The following is a 12,392-nucleotide window of genomic DNA, read 5'->3' on the forward strand; positions in this document are numbered from 1 at the left end:
CAAACGCAGACAAATCAGATTCTTCTCCTGATTTGGTCACAGGTAAACTACATTTTCCGGTTTTTTTGCTGAATAAAAAAGGGTAGTTCTGTCCGAGCAAATGTGCATTACGTATTTTATGTAGCAGTTTATACAGGTCAATAAGCTCAATCCCAGACATTGGTAAGTGATGCAGTTAGTCCATGTCCAGCCTATATCAATATAATAATGTGATTAGCAGAATATTATCATTTATCTTTAACTAGCCTAGCATATTCTTATTTGTCCTACAAATACAAAAATACAAATACAAAATACAAAATTTTTATCAGAGATTTAGAGATCAACTATGTTTTAGCTGTTAAAATGAGGATTAAAGAAAATCAGCCTCTTTAGTTTAATCCAGTAATGTAATTTATCTGGTTTCTGTTTGTTTTTTGTGTGTGTTAATAACTGACACACTTGACTGTCAATTGCACTCAATATTTATAAGCAATGTATGGCTAAAAAACAACCACCAATGTTACGTTCTTCCTAAAAGTTATTTCATATTATACATAATATGGCTATAACATTGAATGAATTGCAGGTATTACAACTTCATTCTTTAAAACTTACTTAAACGGTTTTGTTCTTGACTCAGAGTTTGTATGGGTAATGAGTATACTCCATGTTCCTTGTTGTTCCATGTTTAAACAGGTTTAACACGTATGTGTTCAAGGAGAAGCAACTGGGTTTTAGCACACACAGGATAAACAGCATCCTGGAGCATCCGTGTAGGATTAGGCCATGAACCACCCACGTAAAAGTTTAAACTGTCCCAAATTGGGTGTATGTATGTATGTAATTGATTGTATGTTTCTGCTGTTTCCAGTGCAAAAGGTTTCCTTTATAGTTTTGGCTGCATTGTGAACATTAAAATATTTCATTTGATTTAGAGTGTGCCACACATCTGGGCTGTGGTTACCCTATTTCATTTTATTTATTTATTTTTTTACATGGAACCAAATGTTTATTCCTTCTGCCTGTCTATAAAGCTGTCTGTCTCTCTTTTTCCTTCTCTCTTTTCCTCTCTTCCCTCCCTCCCTGCCTCCCTGCCCCGGGCAGTGTGTCTAGTTTCACAGAGCAATTGAAGGTGACAGGGACAGAGAGAGAGGGAGAGGGAGGGAGGGACAGAGGGAGGACACATCACAGTATTGCCTCGGGCTACACAACAGTAGAGGAAGAGCGAGAGATGGAGGGACAAAGAGAAAAGAGAGGAGAGACTCACAAAGTACTCATAGGGAATTCCATAAACAGGTAATGGAAAAATAAAGTTACACAAAGAGTTGAAATGCGTGTGAGTGAGTGTGTCACATATGTGTTTGCCCGCAGGTCAGTTGATGTTCACTATTTTATCACTAACGGTGTCTTTTTGTGTGCGAGTCCCTTTCACAATGCTCCTCTCACTCATAATATATGAACACATTATGGGATCCAGTCTGTAAGAGCAATTATAATGCACTCCAGTTTGTTTTTATTTTAACGACTTGATGAATATTTGTCATGGCATTGTAACCATGGTGACTGCCTCCACCGTAGCCGCCTCCCCCTCCCCTCCCAGGCCCGTCCACCACCCCTTCCCCATCCCCCCTTCGGCGCTGAAAAAGCAAGGGATGGCGAGAGAGAGAGAGAGAGAGAGAGAGGTGACAGGAATGAACTAACAAGATGCACTAAAAAAAATGCATGTCCTGGAGCTACATGAATCTTTGCAGTGAAGCACGCGCCGCCTCTCACACACACACACACACACACACACACACACACACACACACACACACACACACAATTGCACTCAGCACATAGGGATCACATAGGTTAAGCCACATTCCAACAACTGGAACACAATAAGATGAACAATGATTTCTGAATAAAGGAAAAACAAAAGATTAACCAGCTAGAAAACAGAGGGGTGGGAAGCTAATGGTGTTTGGGGGGTTAACACCACTTATTTAGGTTTAATTTTTAATTAACTGAGCAGTTCTGTTACTCAACTTACCTCACTTACTTTCTTTTTCCATGTTCAAAGGACATTTTAGTCAATATTGTTTTTAATTGAGTCACTTGAACATGTGTATTTCCATTTTTATTTAGCTACTTTAAACATCTACTACACATTATAGAGGCAAATATTGCATGATTTTTACTTAACTACATTTATTTGACGGATATGTAGATTATGATTTTTCACTAACCGTATAATGATCTTGTAACATATGAAGCATTGTAGTAGATGAAGCTACCCAACATTGGAGTAGCTTAAATGAGCTCAACCTCAAACCAGCTATAAACATTAAAATGCTGCTTGTGTTTATGCAATAACATAATATATGTCATAATATGTTGTCATTCTGCATAATGAGCACAAAGTTTGATATTTAAAGTATATTTAGCTGATAACATGTTTGTACTTCTACTTAAAAAATGTTGAATTCAGCACTTTTTACTTGAAATTGAGTTTTCTATAGTGTTATTAGTACTTTTACTTAACTAAAGGATCCTTATGCTTCTTCTTTCACACAGTTTTACTCCTTTTTACCTTTGAACTTGTCAAGTCCTTTCCTTTCTGCGAGGCACGTCTTGGAGAAAAGTAACAGAGAAAGGGGGGGTAGAGAGAGCAATGGGGGCAGCGGAGAAAGAATAGCATAGTATGAAAGAGAGAGGGAGCGACAGAGAGAAAGGGAGCGCAAAGTCTTGTCAACCGGAAATAAAACAAGCTGGCACCCTCCGCATCCCCAAGCCCCAACACCCACCCCAAAGTCACATACTTCCTCTTCACTCTCTCTATCTCTCTCCTCTGCCTCCCTGCTTCCATCTTCCATCTTCCATCTCTCTCTTCTTCTCTCCCCTCCGTTGCAAGGATATATTTAAACCCCAGTTCTACTCTGCTCCCGCTCTTTGACTGTACCATACATACCGTCATACCTGCGTCATTACTTACGCCTCACATCAGACCTTGTGTGTCTATCGCCAAGAGTTTCTGTGCGTTGCTGCTGTAACCCGCTCTGGGGCCAGACAATGCCTTTGTTTATTGTCCACTAGCTTTAAGCTCAGTGTTTTATAGCAGGAGAACAGTACCTCTGTATTCAGGGAACAATCCCTAGGTCCTCTGGGAAAATCTGTTACTTAAAGTCAGTGCATTCTTTAGCCCTTTTGTTAAAAAAATAAACTGGTAACTTTACCTTAAAATATCTGCTTCTGTGTGCAGTTGCTAAATGCAGAATTTTACAATAACAATAAAATACATTACAATACATAGCAATACAATAAATTACAATACAATAGTAGATGCATGTGGACATGTCAAAGCTTTATCAAAGTTTTAAAATACCTATTTAAAGTATCCAAACAAGGATCAATGAAAACTAATCCTAGTGTGAACATTGAGTTTAATCTAATATCAGTTGTCTGCGTGCATGTGTTTGTGTGAAAAAGTAACGCACTTGACTGTCGATTATACTCGGTATTTGTGTGCAATTTTTGGTTAAAATTGAATTCCATCATCTATGCATCCACTATCTCTCCATTATCTGTGCTTTATGCTCCACTCTCTCGGCCTCCCCTCCTCCTCTCGCTGGCATTAAGTTCAAACTTGACACTGATGTTGACTCACTTTGTCACCCCTCGGTGGCTCTCTCTCTCTCTCTCTCTCTCTCTCGTTCTCTCTCTCTCTCTCTCCCCATCGCTTGGAGGACAAGAGTGCCCGCAGACGCATTTCTCTCCAGAGCCCCCCCCTTCCTCTTTCACTCTCTCTCACCCTGTCTAACTCTCTCCATCTCTCTCCTACTCTCTCCTTTACACTCTCACACACACACACAGTTAGTGTCAACAAAGCTGGAGAACAAGAGACGTGGAATGAACAGGGGAATAAAGGTCCACGGAGGAGGAAAGTAACACACAGGATCCAGTGCATCATTTCACCTGCACACTTGGTAAGTTTGCAAAAAATCAAGTCTTTTCATGTTGTTGCTTTTATGTGTATCGTTCTGTGCTGGGATCTCTTCTGTCATATGGACTTTGGTAGAGGCTTAGGGAAAGACGACAAGTTACTTCGCTGTCGTAGGATAATTTCTGCATTGTGCTTGAAAATCAGATGAATAAATTGTTGCTCCGGGGCTGCTTCACCCAAATGAATGAAGTTTGACCTTTGACATGGTGCTGCTGCATTAGTTTGTGAGATTTGGCTCAGTATTGACTTTGCATTCCTTTTTGACTCTCCAAAGAGGACATTTCTAAAATAAAGTGGGAATGTAAGATAAGAGGAGCAGAGAAAAGCTTTTATTCATCTCAGACTTAGACATTTATTTAGGCAGATAATGATACTTGTGGACATACTAGACCACTTTATGTCTTAAACTGAAAGTTAAACATGGGCTTGGTTCAAATGTTTAGGGGAGATCTTTTTCATAAAGCCGCTGTATGTATGTGTCTGTCTGTGTGTGTGTGTGTGTGTGTGTGTGTGTGTGTGTGTGTGTGTGTGTGTGTGTGTGTGTGTGTGTGTGTGTGTGTGTGTGGCTACATGTAAATGCAGTGTCTTTTCATGCATACGTGCAAGCTCATGCTTATCAGCAAAGACAGAGCTAAAAGCAAGTAGCATAATAAATGTCATGGCTTCTTAGGGTGGGTTCTAATGTACCTTTGCTCCCCATGGTATACTAGCATACCAATGTATAACACACACACGGTACGACAGCGGCCATGTAACTAACTCCATTTCTATCTGTCATCATGAGGCTAATTCGCCACAATGCCGACCATGTGTGAACTCATGCAATATGACCCCCTCCTTCGTCTTCTCCTCATCTTCGTTTCTTCCCCTAACCCCCCTCCCCACCCACCCCTTCAGGAGGAAGGATTGGTGGATCGAAAGAGGGAGAGAGGAGCCAAAGGTGACAGTGATTAGGGGCAGACACACACACACACAGGACAGGACTCCTTTATTTCTCTTCATGGTGGTTTGGACACTCGTAGTATGTATGAGAAGTTAACAATGCTGAACCTGCAGAGCGGCTCGAACTGGAGTGGGCCTAACAACTGGTACCATGACCCCACCAGCGTTCAGACGCAACACAGCACAGGTGAGGGGAGAATTATAACAAATGTCAATGCTCACAGATAATCAGTTCAGTGTCACCAAATTTAGACCACATCAAGAGCAGCTGTCTCACCAACTTCCTGTTAGTTCAACGCATGAATCTGCACATATTCTAAAATGTGACGCTCCGATGTATAACATTTTCTTGACACTCCCACATCTCTTTTGTCACCTTCCTCTTCCTGCCAGTGTCGGAGGGCTGTCTGCTGGACACGGAGGGCAGCATGGGTGGGGAGGCAGGGGGAGGGGGAACGGGCAGAGGGGGAGGAGTCCCCGTGGAGAGGGACGAGGGCGAGGAGTCTCAGCTGAGGCTACAGCTCAAGAGGAAGCTGCAGAGGAACAGGACCAGCTTCACACAGGAGCAGATCGAGGCTCTGGAGAAAGGTCAGGCCATGCAAGCACGCACAGCTCTCTCCCTGCTTTTCAGCCAATCGCCGCCCTCCATGGGCATGAGCCAGACCAGAATGTGTCACGACGGAGCTTGTCAGGCTGCTTTTTTCCCCCTGCCAACACCTTTGTTATTGGATTGTAGACTTTACACATTGTTTACTGCTTTTTGGTAAATGGCAGGGGACATAAAAATGATAAGGAAATACTTTTGGCAGAAGAGGATTTTTATCAATCCTTGCATGGGAGCGCAAACAGTGCCACCCATGATCACTTTGTTATGCAAATGATCCATAATCTTAACTCCACAAATATTCCCTATCTGCTCCAAAAAAGATTTCAGCAGCATGTGTGTACAGCAGAGTTCTGGTAATGCATCATTACTGTGGTTGTATTATGCAGCAGAGATCCGGCCCTTGTAGCCCGATATTTGCTGAGAGGGATCAGAAAGCCACCCTTGACTGGATATGGCTGCAGCAGGCCCTTGAGCTAAATAAGGACGCAATGTCCACTGTGCAGCCAAGTGGAAAAGTATCACTGTGGTCACTCTTTGCAAATGACATTAATGAGGTACACTGACCTCAGTGCACGGCCAAGGCACAATAACAATCATGTGTTGATACAGACGACAATTACAACCAAGCCAATTAGAGCAATTTGTGAGACGGACGTAATTTATAGAGCCATCGTTGTAATCTTTGTGCAAAATGGATTCATCAACCATGTGTTAGCAGCGAGAACATACGTTTTTGGTTATTCACAACCTGTTAATATTATTATGTTCAGCGATGTGAAGAAAAAAAACCTTTTCAGATGTGATCAACTCTGTCTTAACTGTTGTTTTGGTTTCTCTGTTGACATTCTATTGACATGCTTTACTAATGTTAAGCATCATAAGTGCCGACAGTTACATCTATAAAGACGTCTCCATTACCAGACTTGAAACTTCAGAGTTCATTAGGATGACTCACACTGTCAGTTAGAGGGTGAGGCATATTCTCGTTTAGACTTGTCAACAAAAAAAATGTCAGCAGTTTGTCAGCTCTAAATTAACTGCCATGATGACAAATAATATAGTATAAATACTGTAATAAAAACTGATACAGAAATTCCCATTGATGCAAACTCACTGTTGTTTTAACAACCGCTGAGTCAGGGATTATTACCTTACCTTAAACCTCTTTGTCTGGTATAAACTGTGAGTCAGTATAGTAACACTGATCATTTTAATAAAATGCTGACAAGTGGGACACAATGCCACATTTAGATTCTCAGAATTTAGACAACGAATGATGACAAAATGAAAGGATTTTTCTTCAGTTTCATTTTAGTCCGCCTACTTGAAAAAGGAAGTGCTTCGGCAGCTTCTCAACTTGAATCCTTTCATTTGAACTTTCTGCGTGTTCCATAATGATACATAATTTATACAAAGTGCAACAGATAAATATTTCAAATCTGGTTGTAAGGATACATCTCAGCTTCCTGGATTTGCGCACTCCATGACAAGAGAATTAGTGAAGCTGATCTTAAGCAGTAATTACTTGATAAGCAAGTTAATGTATGTCAACATATTCCAATAATTAATAGGTGAATAAAAGTAATTTTCATTTGAATCTACAAACTTTCTTTTCACATAAACAGATGAATTAAAAATGTGTTAACACCACGCAGCACGGGTTATCAGGCGAGCTTCTCCACAGTCGTCCTGTCATCCTCGATTAAGACTCACACTGTGTGTCTGACATTAGTTAATATATCTTCCACAGAGTTTGAAAGGACACATTACCCAGATGTCTTTGCGAGGGAGAGATTGGCAAACAAGATTGATTTACCAGAGGCCAGGATACAGGTAAGACCTCTAACTGATTTAATGAGCCATTCGCAGTTTCACTGTACCGGCCGTGTGTACTTAGACTTGCATGGCTTAATCTTTGAGACAAGTATATGTGCTATATATAGCATATATATGCTACTGGCAGGATCAACCAGGTAGCCCTGTAACAACATGAGGATCGTCAACGATAAAGAGGACTGACAGAACTCTTCTGATTGACAGGTGTGGTTCTCAAATCGAAGAGCCAAGTGGAGGAGGGAGGAGAAGCTGCGCAATCAAAGGAGATCAGGGGGCGTGACTTCCTGTTCACAGAGCCAAGCCCCTCTGACCACTTCCTTTAACACATCTATCTATCACCAGCCGCACGGCAGCAGTTCAGGTAAACACCAAAGACTCATTGGCTCATTCATACATCAGTGATACTTTTACATTCACTCTCTATGATTTCTGTTTGCTGACAGAAATATTTCACTAGTTAATAAAACACAAAACTCAGAGTGACATTTGCAGGCAGGCAAACCATTAGAGTTTCTCCATTAGAGCGCATCACACGTACGTGTGTACGTGTGCGTGTGTGCGTGTGTGTGCTTACCATCTTGCTCTGTGTCTCTCTCTCCAGGGTCCATGTTGAGTCAGGCTGAGTCGGCCCTGCCCAGCTACAGCTCCCTGTCAGTTTTCTCATCTGGAGTCCAGGTTGGACATTTCATCATTCATCATTCATCAGCATCTTCCAAACTTTACCAAAGCAGGTCACCGTCACAGAACAGAGCTCGTCTATCACCACCTTTACGCAAAGAGTATAAAACATATGATCATGAAAACAAATATGCAAATAAATAAAGACGACTGCTACGGCTACTACTTCTTATATTCATAATATCATTATGTAATATTTATTCCTTTTATCAAAACTCTTAATATTTCTGTTGTCCAGGCCAAATTACTAACATAATATTCACAATAACAAATTTCACATCATTATTATTTAATAATCATAATACAAGGTAGCCTAAATGTGATAAGCAAAGCTGAAAAGAGGCAGAAAGAAGCAAATTTGAAAATATGTGAATTATGCAGTGATTTTAAATATGATATTGACTTTCTTAAAGAGGCAGAAAGGTGGTTATACGTCAAAAAAATATTGATTCTGATTAAGTTTAATTGTGATAGTTGTACAGCAAAAATAGCCTCTCCCATTATTCCAGAAGATTACCAATTGGAGGCTTCCTGTTGGTAATGGAAATAAAACAGCTAATTACAATGAAGACTACTTACAACACTGTCTATATTTATTTATTTCTCAACAATCTAAGTAGAGTTTTAGTGTTAAAGCTTCTCTGTGTGATGAACACAAACTATCAGTGGGATCAAAAGATTTCCTTTGCATGCCAAGCCATTGTCTGGGAATCATCATTAAATAAAATAAATTTTAAAACTAGATTTTTCTTTTGACAGAAGAAGCAGTTACAACGTTGCCTAATTAAGATCAACACTGGACTCACTGATATTTTTACTGGGGGACAAACACACAGCGCTGATCAATTACATTTCAAGTTATCATCCAAGCCTCAACAGTAGCATGAAAATACACACATTTCCTGTTTGTTTGTTTCACATCCAATTCAATTCAGTTTGTTTTTAAAGAGGGCAGTGAGAATTAATAAAATGCATGCTTATACATGGGTTAAAAATGCCAGAATTAGCCAAAAGGCTGTTTTTCATCTGTAGTCCCCTGGCCTTGATGTTAAACAAGAAAGAAAAACAACACAAGCAGAGCAGAACTTAGCACAAAACAAGACACAGCACAGAAGCAAAAAGATTAGCGACAAAACATCAGCCCTAACCCTAATAGGTTACAAGATAAAACGACAGAGGATAGAGTACACCGATTAGATAAGACACAGCTGTTGAGAGCAATAAAAGCAGTAGTGAACTAAGAAGAAACCATTTTTATACATATATACGTATGTTGAGATTGCAAACTAACAGAATACATACATAATAGTTTTAGTGCTGACATTGTTTTAGCTTCTTAGTTAAAGAGTTATATGTGTTTAATTGTCCGAAATGGTGTGGGATTGAATTCCACTCTCTTGACCCTCTGACTGACTAAAAGAACTTTTCCGCTGCGGGATAACACAGTCTCCGCTTGACTTCTTGTTAAGACACACGCTTGACTCTATTCTTCTATGAAATGTCATGCACGGGTGCCAGAACTTCAAAACCGATTAGACATTACACAAACCGAAAGGTCTGCACACCATGACTTATACAGACACACGTTTAACAAATGTGCATTAAATAATGTTTTCTGCACAAGGCATGATAAGCAGACCTTTCAGTATGTCTCTCGTTCAGTAATCCTTTATTCTTCATTTGAATACCTTTTAGGTTGGTAGTCTTCCAAGGGTCCACACACACACACACACACACAATAGTTTTAATAAAAGATTATTTAAAATCACACATATCAATGGATGAAGAAAATGCAGAACACGCCAAAGATAAAGATAAATAAGTGAAATAAGTTTGCATAAGGATTTGGGCTGCTGCTGCTCCACTTTACTCCTACCATACGACACTACTGTAGCGCCTCCGTGTGGTCAAACTGAAACCATGCCGTCATCACTTTAAACTGCCTTTACAGTCCATGGGGTAGTAAACAGCATCGGGAATATACAACTTTAAGAGGTTTTCTTAGATGATGTAGATAGACTGTTGTTTCCATATAACCCTAACCCAAATCTTTCTCTCTCCTCCACTCATCTACTCTCAGTCCATTCCTCCCCAGTCGACCTCCTCCTACTCCTGCATGTTACCTCCATCCCCCTCTGCCCCACGCAGCTTTGACTCATCGGCATACTCCTCCCCTCACCTGCAGACTCCTTCCTCGGCCAACTCCAACACCGGTGAGTTTTTCTGAGCTACGTATGGGTTTAATTTACAGGGGGCGGAGAAATCTACTTTATGTCTGTGTTACTTCGGACTGCTTGCTGAAATGAAACTCCACAAGCTGACTGACTGTTTTTCTTCTCCCTCGCTTCAATCCAGGGCTCATATCGCCCGGCGTTTCAGTGCCAGTCCAGGTCCCAGGAACTGAGCAGCAGAGCATGAGTCATAACCTGGGTCAGTACTGGGCCAGGTTACAGTGAACAACAGACAATCGCTGCCAACCGGCAAAACAGAAGACCGAAAAAAGGGCATGTAACAAAAAAAGTGTTGAGAAAACAATATGGGGACACACGGGTTGTAAGGAAGCACAGGACTGAGCTATAGAGGGGGCCTCAATCAGTTGCAGAGCCCAAAATGCATTAACTGTTTACAAATTCAGCCAAGAGCAGCTTTGGTTGCACTTGACTGTACTCTGGTTATACTGGTATTTGCTTAGTATTATCAGGTTGCACTTTTTTGTTAAGATAGGGTGTTAATCATAGGGCTGAAGTCAAAATTACAAATAGGATCCGTTTGAAGTGTGTTTAGGATTAAAATAGAGTCTGAGATTAGGATAGGGTTTAGGTTACACTGTCTGTCAAGATGCAAAAAGTGGCAGAGCTTAATATCCCCAGATAGTTGAAAATTAGCATTGACCCCTTCAAAAGTTTTACCATATTTTATTGTGTTGAACATTTTGGCTTTTACTTAGAAAGTTTCATGATCCAAAAAACAAGGAAAAAGAAAATGTACTGTTTATTACACAAAGCACTGGATAGAAAACAGAACGCCTGTCTGTGGTTGAAAGCTCTTAAAAGCCAGTAAGTGGACTTTTGAGTTTAGATTATTGTGTTAAACATTTTATCCATAGAGGTGGCAGGAGACTGCTTTTGAGTTTCAGTTAAGAAAGTCAATGTAATGTTACTACAAGCTCTCAGCCCAACAAAAACTTAACTGCCTCCAACTTTATTAAAAAAACAAAAAATAACACTTTATGAACTGTAGCCTTGACGTTTTCAAATATCAAAAATGGAAAAAAAAGTCAGATTATTTTTGCTCATACATGCTGAGCAAATTGCAGGGTTAGGATTATAATTCTACCACACAGACATTCAGATAAGTGATTCAATGGTACTAAGTAAATGCCAGCAGATGTCTGTATTGTGAAGTGTAACCACAGTTTCTTGTTACTTGAGCAGCTCAATGATATTGTGATAGCAAGCTTGTTCCCTAAGCATAAACTGTGTGAGGCTACTGTGAAGATTTTAGACTTGCTTATGGCAATCACGTTTACTAAAACTTAAAAAGTTACCATAAATAAGTAAATCCTGCCTACCCTGCCAGCAACATTACACTAAGACTGATTCTGCATATTTTTGTACAGACATCTGTGTAAGATGAATATAACTGTGGAATATTATCAGATGTTATTGGAGGGAAGAACGTAGCACGTTGTGGACTCAAATCATCCTGAAAGCACAAACTAAATCTCATTAGGGACGCACAATGTCAATATTGTTATCAGATATTGTCTGAACATAACAGAACTTAGAAATTACTTATTTACAGGTATCAAATATGACTTTTGCCAAAAACTACAATAAACCAATTTGATTTCTCTATGAGATATAGATATATATATATCTAAAAACAGGAGCAATTCCATAACTGCTTTAGCATACTTTGATTGGCAGGGATCTTTTTATACATCACTAATGAACCATATCCATCAGTCAGTGACAACCATGCATCATACACAGAAAACAAGAGGCTGCCTTCAATCCATCAAATGCAAACACTTATGAGACTGACAATCAAAGCTAGACGTAGGGAGAAAAATAAGGAAAAACTGTGAAATGATCGCAACACTGTCAATACAATAACATAATCAACTGTGCATGACCAAAAAAGCCGTTAGACAATCAGCTAATTGCAGAAATGAATTGAGTATTGTACAAAAGAGTTACTGTACTTGGCAGGGTTTTAACCTCTGCTCACTTTCCTCTATTGGTTTTGTTGATGCATCTCAGTTTAAATCGCATTTAAAATGTCTTTCAACTCTTATTTATTTGTCTTTTCACTCGTTCACACAAGTCCTGTGTGGTTTCTGTTGTCGTTGCGTGTTGT

General features: G+C 39.9%; 1 protein-coding gene across 1 annotated transcript; it reads left to right on the forward strand.

The window, feature by feature from the left end:
• Nucleotides 1-74: 74 nt before the first annotated feature.
• Nucleotides 75-12,392, forward strand: pax10 (paired box 10). Its single transcript, XM_028568072.1, has 10 exons — nucleotides 75-162; nucleotides 1,087-1,278; nucleotides 3,838-3,950; nucleotides 4,865-5,096; nucleotides 5,303-5,497; nucleotides 7,267-7,349; nucleotides 7,557-7,713; nucleotides 7,954-8,027; nucleotides 10,111-10,243; nucleotides 10,386-12,392. Exons 4-10 carry the CDS (start codon nucleotides 4,991-4,993, stop codon nucleotides 10,484-10,486), a joined length of 849 nt encoding a protein of 282 aa, XP_028423873.1. The 5' UTR covers nucleotides 75-162; nucleotides 1,087-1,278; nucleotides 3,838-3,950; nucleotides 4,865-4,990; the 3' UTR covers nucleotides 10,487-12,392.

The sequence above is a fragment of the Perca flavescens genome, chromosome 21 (genome assembly GCF_004354835.1).
Source record: "Perca flavescens isolate YP-PL-M2 chromosome 21, PFLA_1.0, whole genome shotgun sequence".
Taxonomy (NCBI): domain Eukaryota; kingdom Metazoa; phylum Chordata; class Actinopteri; order Perciformes; family Percidae; genus Perca; species Perca flavescens.

What these genes read in the sequence shown, in the direction of transcription:
- pax10 (XM_028568072.1), top strand. Translation starts at nt 4,991, where the DNA reads ATGTATGAGAAGTTAACAATGCTGAACCTGCAGAGCGGCTCGAACTGG. An exon ending in TCAGACGCAACACAGCACAG is followed by an intron (nt 5,097 to 5,302) that starts GTGAGGGGAGAA and finishes TCTTCCTGCCAG; the next exon opens with TGTCGGAGGGCTGTCTGCTG. An exon ending in TTTTCTCATCTGGAGTCCAG is followed by an intron (nt 8,028 to 10,110) that starts GTTGGACATTTC and finishes ATCTACTCTCAG; the next exon opens with TCCATTCCTCCCCAGTCGAC.